The sequence below is a fragment of the Rhizoctonia solani genome, chromosome 5 (genome assembly GCF_016906535.1).
Source record: "Rhizoctonia solani chromosome 5, complete sequence".
Taxonomy (NCBI): domain Eukaryota; kingdom Fungi; phylum Basidiomycota; class Agaricomycetes; order Cantharellales; family Ceratobasidiaceae; genus Rhizoctonia; species Rhizoctonia solani.
This window is the reverse complement of record NC_057374.1, coordinates 1718281-1738604: the sequence shown is the minus strand read 5'-3', so window position 1 is coordinate 1738604 and position 20324 is coordinate 1718281. Positions and strand designations below refer to the sequence as shown.

The window sequence follows — 20324 nt, the reverse complement described above, 5'->3', positions numbered from 1 at the left end:
TGTAGCTGGGACTCATATTGGACTTGGTACGTACAACGTAGTCCTTGTGTTGGACAAGCCTGGCGCCGGTGGTATCCATTGTGAGTGCATAAAATTGTCATATTGTTGAATTTAGCTGACTTTCCTCTTGTTTTTCTAGGGTATTGTGCCGCTCGCGTTTGAGTCATCTTTAAATTGCCTACCATCCACCTCCAAGGCATATATGACGGACACCTGGCGTACGTCAAATTATTCAACCCCTTTTTGTTGGCTCCGTCTCCATCCGCACCTTGTTTATACACCACTTTGCATTTGCTACATGGCAATGGCCAGCGCAAGCATGCAATAGTGCAAGTTTCCAATATCAAACTGGCATGTCACCTAGCCCCCCAATTTGACCAACTTTGAGACTGGACCCCCAGTCCTAATTGCAACATCATGACGGTGTTGCAATATTTCTACTTGAATCCCCACTACAACCATTACGTATTTGCACTGCTTGAAAACTGGCAAAGAAGTGATGTTTGTTTTAAACATGGGGTTTGATTTGTGGATTGATGGTATGTACACCACCTATTGTACACCATTTGTATTGCTTACTGAATTATTCTAAATTACCTGCTGCATACCCAACTATTCCCCCAACGTAATGGTGATCCTATGACCATACAACTTATGCACTCTGTCCTCTACGCGTGGGAATTCTATTGTCCCCTTGACATAACAATGTGTCCACCAGCCACCAACGCCTGTCTGGATGCTGCCTGCATCATCTTCCAAAAATGTATGCCCCTAAGCCAAATGTTATTTTGTGCCTGGCTCATGACCAGCTTGCCCCCTGGAAACCAGACCATCTATCCGGGTCTCTGCACTCCTAAATTACTGATAAGCGTCTGTATCAATAGCATTGTATCCGTGATTTCTGACCCCCTCTGCTTACCAACTTGTTGATTCTTCCTTCCGCCGCTTGCGCCAACATTGTGTCAGCCATGTCTGACACCAAGGCCTTGCCCAATGCTGCATTGCTCTCACACTCTAACAACAAACACAACCTTCCCCCGCTGTCCACTGCGCCCCTCAGTCACTCTGGCTCCAAGCACCCCACCGGCTACTCAGACTCGCCTCCGTCCTACTCTCCATCTCACTTGCACAAGTCTAATTCCCCACCAAAATTGAGTCAGCGCTACTCCTACTTGTCCTCAAGCTCGTATTTGCTTATGCCCACTTTGTTGGTGTACAACCCCGTACTCTCGTTGAAGTGCTTGCCTTTGTACAGCAACAATAATTTGCCCTTGCATTCCTCACCTCACTTGGAACCCACAACCGTTGATCCATTGTACCTTCTTTTGGTCCACAATTCCGTTTATCCCTACTTGATGACCCCTGCATCTGCGGCGATGATGTCCCAACTACCTTTGACTATTGTACCCTCCTCAAATCTGCTTCCCCAACCACTCACACCTGTTTGTTACAAGACAAAGCCTGCGCCAAAGAGGAGGAAGAAGTATGCTTGCCAGACTTGCTGCATGGCCTTTTTGTGCAATGCGCATCTGGTGAGACATGTTTGGTACGTCTGATTTGAGCTATTTTCTTCAATGCTTACTGTTGTAGACACACTTGATACCAAGGAATTTATTCCTATTTTCTCGGATTTAAACAAAGGCAAACAGACACCTTTTTTGATCACGTGACTTTGGCGCTTATATCATACGCTAAGCGCCAAGCCACGTCCCCATTTGCGCTTACCTCAGCATACGTAGCCACCTCCACCTGATGACATCACTATGACACGTCAGTGACACGTATGTGTCATAGACACAATCAATACCAGGGAATTTATTCCCATTTTCTTGAATTTAAACAAAGACAAACAAACAACATTTTCAATCACGTGACTTCGGCGCTTATATCATACGCTAAGCGCCAAGCCACTTCCCCATCTGCGCTTACCTCAGCACACGTAGCCACCTCCACCCAATGACATCACTATGACACGTCAGTGACACGTAGGCATGAGTAAGACCAACTGCAGATTGGGGTTCTTATTTGATACGGTATTTCATATAATGTATTTGTAAATAGTCACCCTGTAGAATATATAAGGAGGCCAACCAACCATGGTAACACCCAGGTCAATTACCTCTTGTTGCATCCCCACTTGTACAAGGCCTTACAGCCAGATCACTAAGTAGCACTACAACGCCTTAAGCGTTGCCTCCACTGTACACACGTAGCTTGCCATTGCCCATACGGCCTTGGTCATTGTTGTTTAGTAGTTAGACATCATAGGGTAGATCTCACCGCCTTAAGCAGTACTGACTGTACATCCACACGGCCACAAGCGCCCGCACCCTTGACGTCCTTACAGACGTCTAGGACACTAGGTAATTGACCTTAAGTTGGTTGCAAACCGTGCCTACCAAGCACACCTACTCAGATTCAACAAACAAGAAGACCCCCTGTACTAGCACAAGGGAAATCACCTGATTGGGCTTGCCTTTTGCTATCAATAATCAAACTAGCGTCGGCCCCAGGTAGTACCAAATTGCTATAAGGCAGATGGGTTCTAATTGTCCGCATACCCACGGTTGCCGCACCTGTTACCAGCAACCTCAGACAGCAGATACACCCACTTGCAGAGACGAGACCCTACATTACGCCCGCCCATGGCTGTAATTAGCGGCACTGTCGTAGACACACTCGATACCAGGGAATTTATTCCCATTTTCTCGATTTTAAACGAAGGCAAACGGACGACTTTTTCAATCACGTGACATCGGCGCTTATATCATACGCTAAGCGCCGAGCCACGTCCCCTTCCGCGCTTACTCAACAAACGTAGCCACCTCCACCTGATGACATCATTATGACACGTCAGTGACACGTATGCATGAGTAAGGCCGACTGCGGAGCGGGGTTCTTATTGGATTAGGTATTGCACATAATGTATTTGTAAAATAGTTCACCTGTAGAATATATAAGGAGGACAACCGACCATGGTAACACCCAGGTCGATTACCTCTTGTCGTATCACACCATTGTACGAGGACCTTAGGTCCAGTAATCACTTAGTTACTTAGTTCCACGTCGCCTTAAGCGGCTTCTCACTGTACTTAGGTAGTTCGTCATCGCCCTTACAAGGCTTCGCCACCGTAGTATAGCTGGTCGTCGTCGTAGGTAGCTTGCTCATCGCCTTACGCGATATTTCTTAGATACACCCGGCCGCAAGCGCCCACCTCCTCGACGTCCTTACAGACGTCTAGGACACTAGGTAATCGACCTTAAGTTGGTTGCAAACCGTGCCTACCAGCACACCCACTTAGCCCAACAACGAGAAGGCCCTTAGTACTAGCACAAGGGAAATCAGGTGATCGGGATCGCCTTTCGCTGTCAATAATCAAACCAGCGTCGTCCCCACCTAGTACCGAATTGCTATAAGGCTAACGGGTTCTGATCGTCTGCATACCATCGGTCGCCGCACCTTTTGTTAGCGACCCTAGACAGCCAATCCACCCGCTTGCAGAAGCACTGCCCCGCATCACGCCCGTCCACGGCAGTTGATCAGGGTAAGAACTGTCCAACGCTAGGCCGGTTGAAGCAAGGGTTTAGCGTATACATACGATAAAGCGCTCATAAGTCCTGATATAGGCACCACTAGCCCCCCACACATTCCATCATTACCTCCCGCACTCCCCCCCGTTCTTCTTCCCGGGCATCTACCCACGCTGGCCGGTCGTATCCCACACACCCAATGGCAACCCGTTCCCGGCCACCCTCTCGAGCCCGCTCCCCTATTGATCAGGGGGAGCTGGGACCCTTCCTTCCGCCAGCCTCCCCTGAGCTCGGCAAAGTCTCACTCGAGCGGGTCATCCGCCTCCTCTGGGGACTCCAATCCCAAGTCGATCGCATTGATCGGACCCTCTCGGAGCAAGCCGAAGTTAGCCGAGAGGTTCGGACCAATGTCGAGAATATCTCACAAGCGGTTGATACTGTCAAGGATGGGCTTGCCCAACTCCAGCAACCCCGGGGTCCCCACACCCCAGAAGAACAAAAACCCCCCGCGGTCGAGGAAACTCCCAGGGCCGCGCCCAAAGCCGAGCCTATTAGCAAGGCTCAATCATCCCTTGGGGCCCCAGCCCCTATCTTCTCCACAGGGGCCCCTAGGCGCGACCCCCTCACCTTGTTTAACCCCTATCCCTCCTCTTCCTTCCCTTCTGGACCGGCTCCAGCCCCCCAGGGACCTCCACCAGCGCCTGTCATCACCCCGGCGCAGCCTCCAGCCCCCTCCACTGTAAAGGTGGATCACCCCAATGCCTTCAAAGGCAAGATTGGCTCGGAGGCCAAGCAATGGCTGACTCGTATGTTAGCCTGGGTTTGTCTCAATCAGAGGCAGTTCCCCTCGGACTTGGAGGTCCTCAGTTTCCTCCTCATGAACATGGAGGACGCCGCAGGGGCCTGGGCCCATCCCCATTTGGACCAACTAGGGTCCCACCGCGCACTCATCCAGACCGTGGATGAGTTCAAAGTTGAATTCCTGGCTGCATTCGGAGACCCGGACGCAACCAGAGCAGCGGAGCGGAAGATCACTTCCCTCACCCAGACCGGCACCTGTGCCAAATACATTACTAAGTTCCGCACGCTGCAAATGGAACTTGACTGGAACGACGCCGCACTCCGCGGCCAATTTGCGCGAGGACTTCACTGGGAGGTCCGCAGACAAATTGCCACGAGGGAAAGGCAACCCCGTACCCTGAGGGAGCTGCAAGACGCTGCCCTCATCATTGACAATGCCCTCCGCAAGGAGCGAGCCAGCCACCCGCAACAGGGTAATAAGTCTGGTAAAACTTCTTCCACCCCCGACCAGGGGGCAAGTACCGGCCAACAGGCCACCAAAACCGGTCCCCTCTCCTCCAATCCCAACTACGTCTTGGAGGAAGAACGCAACCGCCGCCGCGCAGAAGGTCTCTGTGTCAAATGCGGCAAGCCAGGGCATAAATTTGCCGAATGTAGGACCGGATGGAAGGCCACCCCAAAGGAGGATAAGGGGAAGGCCAAGGAAACCGCCAAGATTGGCAAAGACTCTGAGTACCAATCGGGAAAAGAGTAAGGGTACCTGCTGCCGCGCGCAAGGACCCAAAGGACTCTGGCTTTGTTTCGGAAATTTGTAATATATCACAGTCCCATAGAAATACACCCCTCTTCACAATTCCGATCAAACCAGAGAAACAAGCGGATAACTTAGAAGTCCTGATAGACTCAGGCGCTACCTCATCTTTTCTTCACCCACGCACAGCCAAGGCGCTACGACTACCTCTAATAGACCTCCCTTCCCCACGCACCGTTACTATGCTCGATGGGTCGAGCCCCCAGGCAGGCAAAATCTGGAAAAAGGCAGTATTGACTTTCACCTACGATGGCAAAAAGATGACGGAAACCTTCCTCATCTGTAACACCGGCAATCATGCAGCCATCTTAGGTTTGAAATGGTTAGATGCTCACAATCCGGAAATCGACTGGAATACACGCACCCTTTCCTTTCCCCACATCGCACCGGAACAAGTAGCCATTGCCAAGGAGGAAGAAGCAGACAAGAACCCCCTTGAAGGAGTACCCCCCGAATACCACCAATATGCCAAGGTATTTGGAGAAGAAGAATTCAACAAGCTTCCTCCCCACCGGCATTACAATATTGGCATAGAGCTCACGGAAGAAGGACCCCTCAACTCCCCTCTTTACAGCATGACAGACGCCGAGTCGGCCACACTTAAGGATTGGCTCAGGGACGAGTTGAAAGCTGGGAAGATCCGTCCTAGCAAGTCTTCCATTAGCTCCCCGGTTATGTTCGTACCCAAAAAGGATGGTTCCCGTCGACTCGTAGTAGACTATTGTCGCCTAAACAACCGGACAAAAAAGAACGTCTACCCGTTACCCCGTCCAGATGATCTCATGGCCCAGCTTCGCGGCGCCAAGGTCTTCACCAAGCTAGACCTAAGATGGGGTTACAATAACGTCCGTGTCAAAGAAGGTGACGAATGGAAAACGGCTTTCCGTACCAAATATGGTCTATACGAATCCCTGGTAATGACCTTTGGCTTGACTAATGCTCCCGCGGCCTTCCAACACTTCATGAACGAACTGTTCAAGGATCTATTGGATGTATGCGTCATCATCTACCTCGATGACATCCTCATCTACTCAAAGGATGACGCAACCCACACCCAGCACGTCCATGAGGTCCTACAACGTTTAATGAAGAACCAGTTGTTCTGTAAGGCATCCAAGTGTACATTCCACGTCACATCAGTGGAATATCTGGGAATAATTGTATCGGACAAGGGATTCAGCCTGGATAAGCTCAAAATCCAGGCAGTCCAAGAATGGCCCACGCCCACTAAAGTCAAAGAAGTACAATCGTTCCTAGGCTTTGCCAACTTCCTACGCCGCTTTGTTGCCAATTTCAGCCATATGGCACGACCCCTACACAACCTGGTTAGAAAGGACACACCCTGGAAATGGGAAGCCAAGGAGCAAGAAGCATTTCAAGGACTGAAAGATGCCATTACAAACGCCCCTGTATTATGCCATGCCGATCCCACCAAGCCTTACTTCCTCGAAACAGACGCATCTGGTGCTGCCCTGGGCTCTATACTTAGCCAACGCCAAGAAGACGGACGCCTCCACCCTCTCGGCTTCCTCTCCGAATCATTCAAAGGGGCTGAGCAAAATTACAATACGCACGATAAAGAGCTTCTGGCAATTATTCGCTCCTTTGAGTACTGGCGGATATTCCTAGAGGGCACCGCACACCCCATCACCGTCTTCACAGACCACCGTAACCTGGAATACTGGAAGGAATCCCGAACGTTCAACCGCCGCCATGCCAGATGGCACCTACTACTTGCCGGGTATAACTTCCAGATTGTGTACCGCCCCGGCAAACAATCCGGTAAACCAGACGCTCTATCACGCCAATCCGACCATGCAGACATTCCACCCGAACCACAGCCCATGCTCCCTGACCCTGTATTCGCCAATGTCGCCTTAGTAACACCCGAAAAGGAACTCCAGCGCCAGATTGAAGCCGCCCTAGACCAAGACAAATCTTTGGAGGAAATCCTCCAATTCCTACAAAATGAGTCCAAGGCGCCCCCCTCCATCAAACGCGCCTTCAAGGATTACGAGATGGAAGCCGGTTTACTCTTCTACCAGGGACGAATCGTAGTTCCGGACGTTGGAACTCTGAGAACGGACCTACTGCGCATTTTCCACGATAGTCCATTGGCAGGACATCCCGGCAGACAACGCACTCTAGAGCTAGTATCAAGAAACTACTACTGGCCTGGTATCCGCTCCGACACGTACTGGCACGTGGATTCCTGTGAGATTTGTCAACGGATCAGGAAACCAAAGTACGCTTCGATCCCTCCACAGCCGCTTGAGATCCCATCTAGACCATGGCAACACGTCTCCTATGATATGATCGTAGACTTACCAAAGGACGGGAACCACGATTCCATCCTGGTCATAGTAGACAGTTTCACCAAATACGGGATCTTTGTCAAATGCTCCAAGAAACTAAAAGCGCCCGAGCTAGCAGAGTTATTCCTGGAACACGTATGGAAACGCCATGGAATGCCAGAAAAGACAATATTGGACAGAGGAAGGGTATTCAATAATAAATTCCTACGGGCTCTTTACAAACGTCTAGGAATTGATCCGCACTTCTCATCGGCTTACCACCCTCAGAGCGACGGCCAAACGGAACGAGTCAACCCCTCCATTGAACACTTCCTTAGAGCGTACTCAGGGGTTAATCAAAGGGACTGGACCAAATGGCTTCCTATGGCAGAGTTTGCATATAACAACGCCGTACACAGCAGCACGGGCAAGACTCCCTTCAAAGCCTTATATGGATGGGAACCCACCCTGACACCGTCCAATGTACCAACGGACGTCCCAGAAGCAGACGACCTGGCCCAGACCATGGAAGCACAATGGAAGGAAGTAGAGTCCGCCCTCCGGCAATCTAAGCAACAAATGACAGCTGGAGAGGACGGGAAGCCAACGGAGTTTGAAATCAGAGAAGAAGTATGGCTTGACGCCAAAAATGTGAACTTAAAGACCCTAAGCCCCAAACTAACGGAACAGCGCTTAGGGCCATTCAAGGTCACCGAGAAAATCTCCAATCGTGCCTACAGGCTAGAACTTCCACCAACCATGCGTATCCACAACGTGTTCTACGTGGGTCTACTGTCAAAGGTGAAAAGGGATGACAAACAAACATTCGAAAGCCAACCGCCTCCAGTCACCGTGGACGGGGAGGAGGAATATGAGGTAGAAGGGATCATGGACATGGAAAAAAGGAACGGGCAATGGTTTTTCAGGGTCAAATGGAAAGGCTACGGATCAGAGGAAAATACCTGGGAACCAAGGGAAAACCTCAAGAACGCCGAAAAAATCCTGAAAAAATTCGAAAAGGAAATGAAGGAAAAGGCCCTCGGCGCTGCCAAGGCCCTTAAAGAGGGGGCAGTGTCGTAGACACACTCGATACCAGGGAATTTATTCCCATTTTCTCGATTTTAAACGAAGGCAAACGGACGACTTTTTCAATCACGTGACATCGGCGCTTATATCATACGCTAAGCGCCGAGCCACGTCCCCTTCCGCGCTTACTCAACAAACGTAGCCACCTCCACCTGATGACATCATTATGACACGTCAGTGACACGTATGCATGAGTAAGGCCGACTGCGGAGCGGGGTTCTTATTGGATTAGGTATTGCACATAATGTATTTGTAAAATAGTTCACCTGTAGAATATATAAGGAGGACAACCGACCATGGTAACACCCAGGTCGATTACCTCTTGTCGTATCACACCATTGTACGAGGACCTTAGGTCCAGTAATCACTTAGTTACTTAGTTCCACGTCGCCTTAAGCGGCTTCTCACTGTACTTAGGTAGTTCGTCATCGCCCTTACAAGGCTTCGCCACCGTAGTATAGCTGGTCGTCGTCGTAGGTAGCTTGCTCATCGCCTTACGCGATATTTCTTAGATACACCCGGCCGCAAGCGCCCACCTCCTCGACGTCCTTACAGACGTCTAGGACAGGCACTTACTGTCCAACGCTAGGTTGTTTGATGCAGAGGTTTAGCAATTGCGTAGCAAAGCGCTCATAAGTCCTGACAAAGGCACACACTAGTCCCCCCTATCTCCCACCATTACATCCTGTACCCCCACTCGCTTGTCCTTGCAGGCATCCTCTCACGCTGGCCGTTCCTACCCCCCACCTACAATGGCAACCCGCTCCCGGACTTCCTCTCAAGCCCAGTCCCCTTTTGATCCAAGAGACCTGGGACCCCAACTTCCAACAACCACCCCTATCAAACTTGGGGAAGTCTCCCTCAAGCGGGTTACCCGCCTCCTCCTTGGCCTTCTCAGCCAAGTCAAGAACATTGAGCGGAAGCTCAAAGAAGTCAAAGAAACGGGGATTGAAACCCAAACCAATGTCAAAAATATATCCCAAACCGTCAATGTTGTCAAGGATGGGCTTCAAAGCCTCCAACTCCATGGGCCAAGAACCCCAGAAGCCAAGCCCCCAGTCGTGGAAGCAACGCCACGCCCCCTACCAAAGACCAAGCCTATTGGATTGGCTAGTGGGCCCACCTTCTGGCCCAAGCAATCAAAAGGGCTCCCCGCCTTTGCCCAACCTGCTCCCCAGAGAGCCATACCCCTGCAAGTCCCTTCTCCCCTTCCATCTCCGCGTCTCCAATCCCCCATTGGAGCACCTGCCCCTCCCCCTCCGGCTCCAGTTGCTGCCTATCCTGCCCCGGTCAAAGTAGACCACCCGGATGCCTATACAGGCAAGATTGGGAGTGAAGCCAAACAATGGCTCACAAGGACATCAGCAAAAAAAGCTTTTCTACATATCACTATGTAGCATCTATGTAGCCATTTATTGCTTGTATACTTCCCCCCAATACGTAGACTCTCTAGTTTATTTACGTAGCAGCAATGTAGCACTATGTATATCCATGTAGATGCAGCGGTGCAACGTAGACATACATAGTCACGTGATACATATAACCATATAGCATATACTTATATCTACGTATATCTATGTATATTGCATGTGTACTCAGAGCCAAAGGAGCCCAACCCCTTCACATTATGGCGTGTAGTTGTCCCTTGCTGTGTTAGAGCTAACTTCTCAGACATTCCCTTCAGCTTCACTACTTGCAGAAGAGTCTTATGTGTTTATAACACTTCAACTGCAAATTGTCCACCAACAATGCTATGACCTCTCAACTAGCTGCAGGTAAGTCACAATACACACACAACTGACTGGGGATTGTGTGCCAGTTAGACACTTGGGTGTCTGCACTAATACACAGGCCCCAGTCCCTCTACAATGGTAAGATGTGAAGTTAGATTGTCAACATATATCACATTAGCGTCTTGGAACATTACTCAAGAGTCAATAACAATAACAAAAATGTTACAAGCTATTGAATGATAATAAGTAGCAATACAGATTGACGCAGGCTGTATGGCAGTGGAATGGGATTAGAAAACAAAGCAAAATTATAAAAGAGAACAAGCTATACAACAAGGCGTGTGACGCATTCTCAGATTTAAACCCAACCTATCTCACCATTAGCAAATGTTGAATCATTAGAGTTCACACAATGCTCTTACGCACCTGAACAATCCCTTTGCGTGCAACTAGTACTCCCCATTGAATTCAGCAGGATAGTCCTCACCAAAAGAGGTTTCAATCATACGCTTTGGGGTGCCATGAGCATCCCCATTCTCGTCATGATCATCGCCATAGTTGCTGCCGCTGGTTGGTTTGATGCCAAAGTCCCAATAGAGGTTGGGTGGACAGTCCTCAATCTGGTTGAAGTGGGCGTACTCATCTCTATCTTGTCTAGTGCGGGTATATACGTTGTTAGGTTGATGGCCTGTACTGTAATTGCTGTGCAGGTCAACCGTGAGTAACACCAAGAAAAAGGAACCCAGTTTAACATACCTCCTCTCATGATTCTCCAAGCTTAATTCACGGTTGTTGTAGCGTGGTTGAAAACGGTTGTAGTCTTGACGCCTGTGAAAATAAGAGAAACTACTTTAGAATGAATCTTGTGATGCACATGGATGTAATACCTGTTGCTGTAGCGGGGCCGGTTGTCACTATTATTGTGGCGCTGCCAATATCCATCCAGAGCTGGGATGCATTCACAATTGTCAAGAGGGACTGGGCCGCAAAGACTACGGATGGATGTGAATGATAAGCACCACTTCGACCCCTTGGTTAGGTACGTACTTCTCATTTTGGTCGGGACGGTAACCTCTGTTGTTGGTATCCGGCCGATATGGGTGATCTTCACGGTAGGTGCAAGAAGTACTGCCTTGCAAACCAAAGTCTTCTCGATAATGCGCCTGTTCCTGGATGCTATTGTCAAACGCAGACCGCATAACCTTGTTAGTGTGAACCAGCGGTTGTTCAAGTTTGTTGGCATTCTCAAGTTGGTCCTGTCCGGAGGCCTCATCATAGTCAAGGCCGCCCCATCCTTCCGGGTCCTTGTGTTTTTTTGATGTTAGCTCCGCCATCTCCTCCTCCCAAGCCGCCAGCTCAGCTGGATCTGGATTGTCTGGTCAAAGATCCTCAGCCCGCAGCACAGACTTTGGTTCCACAGGTAGAGTAGATTCGGATGAACCGCTGAACTTACTGTAGATCAGGTTTATCAATAATACAATACGTTATGAAAAGTACACGCCAACACTCACAGTCCGCACAGAAACAACTGTTTTTGAATAAGCGCCCAACGTGGCCTCGCACGTTCAAGCCAGACCCCATGGCTAGTAAGGTGCGTGTTGTACGCCTTTTGTTGTGTTTTGAACTTTAGATCCGCCTTGCCAGTCTTGCCTATTTCCCGCTCTTCCACCACAAACTGAAGCTACAAGGAAATGATTAGTAATAGAATATTGATAACAACTAAGATACAAACAATTGCACAAAAAAAGCAGATTAATTCCGCACTTGGCTGCCAAAAGAGATCGGGGAACTGAACACCAATATCCTTCTTGAATTGGAAAACCATTTCTTCCATGCAGGTCTGAATTAGTGGGTGCTGAAAATACCCTTCCCCAGGAGCCGAGTCGGGCTATATGCGCTATATCAGCAAGAATCACTGCTAGGGACCGGTTTGTACCTTGGCATGTAACCCTCTGGCTTTGAGCCACTCAATGTGAGCCTTGAGCTCATTAGATGTCATTGGATTGGTCTTTGGAAAGTACTTGGCCGCCGCCTTGTCCCGCACATAATTTGCCGCGTGGGTACGCCAACTAACAAGGCGGTCATTCATCTAAGAAAAACGGATCAGTACACGTTTGCACAGTCAAAATACACTACATTTTGCATATGAGAGAGTTTGAATGGATAATTGTCAATGCTTTTCTTGAACTTTCCGCACGCCGTTTCCCAAGCCTTGACTCGGCGCTTGTCAAGCACATCAATATCCGTCTCATACATGCCGCAAACAAGCATGAGGGCCTTGTAAACGCAACCAGCCCAAACCAATATTTTGTATTCAGTACCGGAAAAGTCCTTCAAACGCCCACGCTGTGTCAAACGTAAGGTAGGTCATGAGTTGCAGGTACAGTGTCATGACCTTCATTGGCATGACATGATTTTATACTATTTTCTACCTTTTTTCCGAGATAGTTTCCTTTTCTGGTATATATTTATGAATCATCAAGATCACATGATATATTTGATATATGATGTGAAATTGTAAATGACTCACTATTTAGTACTGTTGTTTTTGATGTGGCTTTCTCCATGTATATAAGCCAGGTCAAGTTGCCGCTAAACAGCAAGACTTGACCTCTTCGTCAATTCACCTGAGTTCTTACCTACCCATTGCCCTGCTCCCTTGTTGAGCCTAGTGCACTTTACTTAAGCATCACTCACCAGGCCTTTGTTGCCCTCTACCCTACATCATACCCCCTGGGCCTTTGTCGCCCCTCTTGTTCTCATAGTCCATTGGTGATAGGGCCACGGACTTTAAACCTACTTGTATCATAGGTCCAAGCTTAGTCGTGACACTAGGTCAAGTCTTTCTTACTTGTACTCTTGTCAACAAACAAGAACTGCGCTTAGATAAGCACCAAAACCCGAAACGGTATCACATTGTAGCCCCTGTGTCATAATCAAAGACAGGAATACAAGTACCAGTACGGTTGCGGGATAGCCCTTTGCCAGCAATTGTCCGCATACCAAGGTGTCCGCACCCTTAGCCATACGCTGTTAGTCAGCCAACCTTCCGCTTACTAAAAACCTGACTAATCATCATGCTTGTACACAGCTGTTGATATTAGTATAAGGATAGTCTAACGCTAGTAGGAAAGCAAACAGTTAGTAGTTTAGCGCTATAAAACCGTTTTATCTATCTGATCGAGTACCAATTTGTATTGGGAACGCACTCTAGTGTTCGATTTTCTAGATCTTATCCTTTTTGCCATCTTTTGGCCCTATTCCGTTGTCACCCGTTATCTCTATCTCAAAAAAACTCTCAACAATATTGACCATATATTAGTGGGTCGTATCAACAATCTCGAAGAACATATTGCTTGCATTGAAGAACCCGGGCTACTCCAAACCATTGCCCATATCAAGCATCACAAATCCTTTGCTGAGCGCCTCAACAACATCTACAAGGCTGATCTTCAAGAGCAAAAAAATCTTATCTCTAACCTTGAAGCCCACAATCGCGACTTAGCTCTCACTATTGAAGAGCAAGAAAGGCTTATCGAGGAAAAAGATAGATTATTAGTTGAGAAAGAGTTGGAATTGGACAATTTCCATTGTTCCATCCAGGACATCACCCAAGACGGAAAAGGGAGAATCCATTATTACGAGGAATATGAGTTTTTTGCAGTCTCACATGACAATGCCTGGTTTGGGCAAGATGGGAGAGACTGATTTGACTCCCTCTCAAATCCAATCAGGGTGGTCTGCCCCTTCTTCTCGAACACATACTCCTGCTCCTGCGGCTGTGCCGCCACATGTATATTCCCCCATGTCTTTTGAACATATGTCTGATCGCAAATTATTAAACATGGTTGCCCAAAATATGATTGTTCTAAAAAAAGAGTTCTTGCAATTACAAGGCGCTTATGAAGCACAACATGATCAAATAGCGTTACTAAGGGCTGAACTCAAAGAACATCGAGACCAATCACGTAATCAACATATCTTCTACTCCAACCAAATCCAAGGAGCCGCTACTTCTATTCAGGCTGTGCAAGATCAGCTTATCCATCTATCTCCCTCTCAATCTACAGGCCCTCCTCCCCCACCTCCGCCTGCTGACACTAGTACAGCCACAAACATCCCTCCTGCCCCCGCAACATCTTCCTCCAATCTAAAATTTGCTAAACCAAACAAATTTGGTGGCAAAAAGGAAGACGCCCTAAATTTCATTATTGCCTGTCAGGCTTATATAAGGGCAAAAGGGGCCAACCGATCCCATGAAGAAAAAATTTTATGGGTTACATCATACTTTGAGGGAGCGGCTGAAGACTGGGTCTGCCCATATAAAGAAAGGAAGGTATTTAGGGGTGAAGCGGTCCCCTTATTAGAAGATATCAATGTATTTTGGGCCGAATTCACCAAACATTATGTGGACACCAATTGTGATGAAAAATATCGCCAAAAATGGAACAATTTGCGACAGAAGGCTTCAGTACAAGAATACACTCGAGAATTCCAACAATACTCTGTATCCTTGGGCTATAGCAATGAAACCTTGCGTGACAAATACTACGATGGCCTCAAAAATGACATCAAGGACATCATGCTCTCCACCATGTTCCAATGGCGTTGCGCCACAGCTCAACAAGTTTATGATAAGGCAGAAGAGATTGCAAATCATATCGAATCCACTTGCCTGTCCAATCCGTTGGTCTCCACTATTCGCGCCCCTTCCTCTGCTACCCCCACTTCCACTTCCACTTCCAACCCCACTCCCATTCGTACTTGTCTTAATGTTGGGGACAATGTTTACATGATTGATCCCACCACTTGTCGCGCCAAGAAAGGCGCTATCACTTCCATTGTTCAAACAACCTCCGGCAACATGCCAAATGTTAGATGGAATGGGGAAACAAAGGATACTATGATTCCCTTCCCATCTTTAAAAAAGGACAAACGCCCTGCTGCCGCTGCCCCAGTAAAGCCTATTATTGCCCCTGTCCCTGTTTTAGCTTCAAATTCTAAGGGCCCAGGCCCCATGGACCTTGATGGAAGGGGCTTTGCAAATCTCACCTGTCATGTATGCGGCGGTAAAGGCCACTTTGCACGCAATTGCCCCTCTAAGCCCATGTCTGGACATGTGGCTAATGTTGAATGGTCTTGGGAAAGGCCTAAAGAAGAAAATTGAATTGAAGTTGTCTCTGATGAAGAGGAGTCAGGAAAAGGAAAAGCCAAGGCCAACTAAGGAGTAAGGCACTTGGCTGTATGCTTGCGGATTTGCACCATGTAAACAATAATCTTGAAATATTCTCATTATGTAATTCCTCTCAAATATATGCGTCGTTTATTGCAAATCCGTGTGAATCTCCTAAAACCCAAAAATCCAGCTTTTCGGCTAAACCTTTTCAAGGAAAAGCCATGATTGATTCTGGAGCTACGTTGTGCTTCATACACCCTCTTTTGGTAGAAACCTATTGACTTCCCACCTACCTTCATCCAATTCCTAAAAAACTCCGCGTTATTGATGGCCAAGAAATTGATTCCAGCCAAATCACTCATTTCACTCGTTTCAAATGCACTATTGGTAACCATACCAAAGAACTAGAATGCCATATCTCAAACATTGGCAACCATCAGTTAGTTTTAGGAATGTCATGGCTAAAAAAGCACAACCCCCAAATATCATGGGAAAAACATACACTTGTCTTTAATTTGTTATACTGTTCCAATAATTGTCTACCCGCACCTGCTGTTTTAGAACTCAAAGCAGTAGAAGAAATCCCCACTCCCTACCAAGAATTCTCTAAAGTCTTTTCAGAAGAGGAATCATCCAAATTACCGCCTCATCAACCTTATGACATTGCTATCGAGTTGCTCCCTGACGCAAAACCCCAACATGGCCCCATTTATAGCCTAGGTCCAAGGGAGGATGCAGAACTCAAGGAAACTATTGAAAAGCAACTCAAGGCTGGATTGATTCAACCCTCAAAGTCTCCTATGGCTTCTCCAATCTTATTTGTCAAGAAAAAGAATGGAAAGTTACGCATGTGTGTGGACTACCGGCGCTTAAATAGCATGACCAAGAAGAATGTGTACCCTTTACCTTTGCCACAGAATCTTATTGAGAAGTTACAAGGCGCCAAGATCTTTAGTAAATTTGATCTTAAAGCAGGGTACAATTTAGTCCAAATCAAAGAAGGTGACGAATGGAAAACAGCCTTCAAGACAAAATACGGGTTATTTGAGTACTTGGTCATGCCTTTTGGGTTAACAAATGCACCGGCGGTTTTTCAAGACATGATGAACGAAATATTCCAAGACCTTTTGGATGTCTATGTCATTATCTACCTGGACAACATTTTAGTATTCTCCTTGAATGAAAGAGATCACGAGGCCCATGTGCAAGAAGTACTAAAGAGGCTACAGGACAATGATCTCTTCTGCAACATCGAAAAATGCCATTTCCACATCAAAAAAATTGATTACCTAGGGTTCATCATATTGGAGTCTGGCATAGAAGTCAATCAGTCTAAAGTCACAGACGCAATGAATTGGTTGACACCTAAGAATGTTAAAAATATCCAGGAGTTCTTAGGATTTGTGAACTTTTATAGACAATTCATCCCCAACTTTGGCAATATGGCACAACCCTTGTACAACTTGCTCAAGAAAGACAGTGTTTGGAAATGGGACTTGGCGGAACAACAGTCTTTTGAGGGTCTGAAAAAATGTCTTACGTCAGCACCATTGCTTCTACAACCGGATACCACAAGGCAATTCTATGTGGAATGCAACGCATCAGACTATGCAACAGGAGCCATACTATCCCAACGCAACTCTGAAGGGAAATTGGCTCCAGTAGCCTATCTGTCCAAATCCTTATCCCCTGCCAAAAAAAATTACAATATCTTTGACAAGGAATTATTGGCGGTCATTAGAGCATTTAAAGAATGGCGCCATTTGCTAGAAGGATCTGAATTGCCAGTCCAAGTTCTAACGGATCATAAGAACTTGGAGTACTTTTCCACGTCTCAATCTTTGAATAAACGGCAAATTAGATGGGCCAACTTCCTAGTTGACTACAATTTCCAAATCATCTACAGGCCAGGAGCACAAAACAAAAAGGCAGATATCCTCTCAAGATGCTATGATCTGGTACCCCTTGAAGGGGGGGTAGAGAACCAGGTTCTCCTAAAACCGGAACTTTTTATTGCATCCATAACTCCGGATCAGGAAATTAATGATCTAATTGGCGAGGCCATTTACAAGGATGATTGCCTTAAGGAAATTCTACACAAACTCCAGAACAAGGAAAAGGTCTTAGACTGGGAGTGGAGAGAAGGTTTACTATGGTTTCAAGGAAAAATATTTGTACCAAAGGATGACACTATTAGGAACCTCATCCTGGAATCTAGGCACGATGCATTAGCGGCAGGACATCCGGGACAAGCTAGAACATTAGAACTTGTCTCCAGGAGTTACTACTGGCCATTGCTGAAAAAATTTGTCAATTCTTACGTCAGCCACTGCAAAACCTGCATCAGGTCCAAGCCAACAAATCAATTACCTGTGGGCCTGTTAAAACCATTGCAAATTCCTGAACGCCCCTGGGAAGACATTGCTTATGATATGATTGTGGGACTACCGGTTTCAGAAGGTTTTGATGCTATCCTGACAGTGATTGATTGATTCTCAAAAATGGTCCACTTCATTCCCACCCAATCCACGTTGTCTGCCATTGATATTGCCAACCTATTTGTCACATACATATGGAAGCTACATGGCCTCCCCAAAAGCACAGTCTCAGATAGAGGTCCCACATTTAACGCCAAATTCATTTGTCATCTCTATAAAAGGCTGGACATTAAGCCAACATATTCCACGGCGTATCATCCCCAGACAGATGGACAGACTGAACGCATACAAAGAGAAGCCAAGATCTTTATACAAATGTTTGGGAATCATTGCCAATCAGATTGGGTAGCACTACTACCATTGGCTGAATTTGCTTTAAACAATTTAAAGCAAACTTCCACAGGCAAATCCCCTTTCCAAATTTGTTATGGCTATAATCCAAGATTTTTGGTTGGTCAAAAATCAGACAAGGTAGTTCCAAACGCAGACAAACATGCAGAATTTCTGGAAAAAGGATACGATGAAGTCAAAGCAGCTCTATCATTATCCCAGGAAAGAATGAAGTACTTTTATGATCAAAGACATAAAGACAAAGATGAAATTCAAGTAGGAGACAAAGCCTGGCTGAGTCATCAAAACATATCCACAGACAGACCCTCAATGAAACTCAGCCATAAAAAACTAGGACCCTACTTAGTAATCAAAAGAATAGGATCACACGCATACAAACTTCAATTACCCCACACTATGCGCATACACCCTGTGTTCCATATCAATCTTCTTACTAAATTTCATCCTGACCCTCACGGACGCGACCCTCCCCAACCTGCACCCATTATCACAAAAGAAGGAGAGGAGGAATATGAGGTTGAAAAAATCCTGGATAGCAAATGGAAAGGATGTGGTTGTTATGGATTAGAATACTATAGTAAAGAATGGCAAAGTAAGCGAACGGAAATTGGTGTTGAAATCTCCTTAATGAGTACTTGGGAAGTATATAGTAAGATTCGCTGAATTTTTCTGTATATTCTACTAATTTTAATCATGTAAATACATGAGGTATTAAGGGAGATACCGCTTTATTAAAGAAAAGGCTTAATATCTTAGGACTAATTAAACTATAGTATTTAAGTCAGCATTATGCTTTCTCAAAAGCTACTATCCTCAGTAGCTGGGAGTTGAGGCCTAGGCCCTGCTATGGGAGCTACTTGTTTCAGTCTTTCCCTTATGTATTTTAGTGGGGAAAGAATATTTATAGAACTAGAGACTAACTCTTATTAGGCATAGCTTTAGGAGACAGGCTCTCACCTCACATCCTAGCTCTGTTCATCATGTCATGTACATTAGTTTCTTCACCCTACTGTATATAGTAATCACAGGCCTCCAAGGGTATAAATAGCCCCTTGAGCTGGCCTTTTTGAATGCATCTCTTTTTTACCATCCTCTCTCAGCCTAGTGTGACTCTCAAAGACTTCTATTGATTTTCTTAAGTATCATACATAGTAAATCAGCCTAAAGCTCTTAAGTTCGGCGCATATAGCATCTAGGACGGTCCCAACCTACACAGGGAACCTAGAACCAGTTTAAGTGCGACCCTGCCAAGACTTCCTAGCTGTCTGCTAAGTGTTTGGTGCTTCCACAACGCCTTTACCCCCTTGTCTACTGTCGGAGACAAGGAAATAAATTTCCATAATTCTCAATTAAATTACAGTGAGTTCCAGAGACTGACATTCAGGTTTTATACTACTTCGCTTGTACCTCGCGTCGCCTGCTGAACAGTAATTCGCTAATTACTGGTTATTGGTAGGGATCACCCTGATACTAACCACCTTACTCATCTAGCAAGATAACTAGCCATTCTAATATACTCTAATTTCACTAGCATAGGTTTCTCTTACTACTTATCTTCCTAAGTTTTCTACCTTTTATAGTTATACAGTTACCTTATTAGTCTTTTCTCCTCTTTTATTCTCTTTCTTTCTTCTTTAGAGTATTTTATTTTTTCAACTATTTTCCCTATCTATAACATTGGTGACCACCGCAGGGCCTTGCGTTGGTTACACAGTTCTAATTCTTACCTGTAGTCTCTTATCTCACTTGTAGTTTAAGCAATACTTGGTATTACTAACATCTATGTCTAGGCACACCGTGTCATCACGCAGAACAAACAGATCGGACAGAATGCGACGAACCCCTTGGGGCGATCGTCCAACTTCCACTATGTTATAGAGTAGGGTTTTAGGGACTATGTAATTAAGTACAAAATATAATAAAGTGATTAATAGATCAGTTATCTATGGATATAAAAGGCAATAGACTAGCTATATTAGGTTAGTAATCAGGGTGATCCCTACACTTAACAAGTAATCAAGCGATTACTGCAGATGCAGGTGGTTGGTTATGCTTATACCTATAGTATGAAAGCTAGTATTGAGTCTTAGTTACCTACTACAA

The 20324-nt window shown here is 46.4% G+C and overlaps 6 protein-coding genes across 6 annotated transcripts; 5 read left to right on the top strand and 1 right to left on the bottom strand.

The window, feature by feature from the left end:
* Nucleotides 1-968: 968 nt before the first annotated feature.
* Nucleotides 969-1556, top strand: RhiXN_09359 (Zinc finger protein; the record flags this gene model as incomplete). Its single annotated transcript, XM_043329175.1, has 1 exon — nucleotides 969-1556. The coding sequence occupies one exon, from the start codon at nucleotides 969-971 to the stop codon at nucleotides 1554-1556; it is 588 nt and encodes a 195-aa protein (XP_043180621.1).
* Nucleotides 1557-3730: 2174 nt separating this feature from the next.
* Nucleotides 3731-8517, top strand: RhiXN_09358 (Retrotransposable element Tf2 protein; the record flags this gene model as incomplete). Its single annotated transcript, XM_043329174.1, has 2 exons — nucleotides 3731-5082; nucleotides 5166-8517. The coding sequence occupies 2 exons, from the start codon at nucleotides 3731-3733 to the stop codon at nucleotides 8515-8517; spliced, it is 4704 nt and encodes a 1567-aa protein (XP_043180620.1).
* A 758-nt stretch (nucleotides 8518-9275) lies between these two features.
* On the top strand, nucleotides 9276-9920 carry RhiXN_09357 (uncharacterized protein; the record flags this gene model as incomplete). The annotated part of the gene is made up of 1 exon (XM_043329173.1): nucleotides 9276-9920. One exon carries the CDS (start codon nucleotides 9276-9278, stop codon nucleotides 9918-9920), a length of 645 nt encoding a protein of 214 aa, XP_043180619.1.
* A 785-nt stretch (nucleotides 9921-10705) lies between these two features.
* RhiXN_09356 (uncharacterized protein) lies at nucleotides 10706-12527 on the bottom strand (the record flags this gene model as incomplete). The annotated part of the gene is made up of 9 exons (XM_043329172.1): nucleotides 10706-10958; nucleotides 11013-11084; nucleotides 11144-11248; nucleotides 11304-11631; nucleotides 11698-11708; nucleotides 11768-11937; nucleotides 11989-12144; nucleotides 12193-12345; nucleotides 12393-12527. 9 exons carry the CDS (start codon nucleotides 12525-12527, stop codon nucleotides 10706-10708), a joined length of 1383 nt encoding a protein of 460 aa, XP_043180618.1.
* A 1405-nt stretch (nucleotides 12528-13932) lies between these two features.
* On the top strand, nucleotides 13933-15423 carry RhiXN_09355 (Retrotransposon gag protein; the record flags this gene model as incomplete). The annotated part of the gene is made up of 1 exon (XM_043329171.1): nucleotides 13933-15423. One exon carries the CDS (start codon nucleotides 13933-13935, stop codon nucleotides 15421-15423), a length of 1491 nt encoding a protein of 496 aa, XP_043180617.1.
* Nucleotides 15424-15884: 461 nt separating this feature from the next.
* Nucleotides 15885-17924, top strand: RhiXN_09354 (Retrotransposable element Tf2 protein; the record flags this gene model as incomplete). Its single annotated transcript, XM_043329170.1, has 1 exon — nucleotides 15885-17924. The coding sequence occupies one exon, from the start codon at nucleotides 15885-15887 to the stop codon at nucleotides 17922-17924; it is 2040 nt and encodes a 679-aa protein (XP_043180616.1).
* Between the last annotated feature and the right edge of the window lie 2400 nt (nucleotides 17925-20324).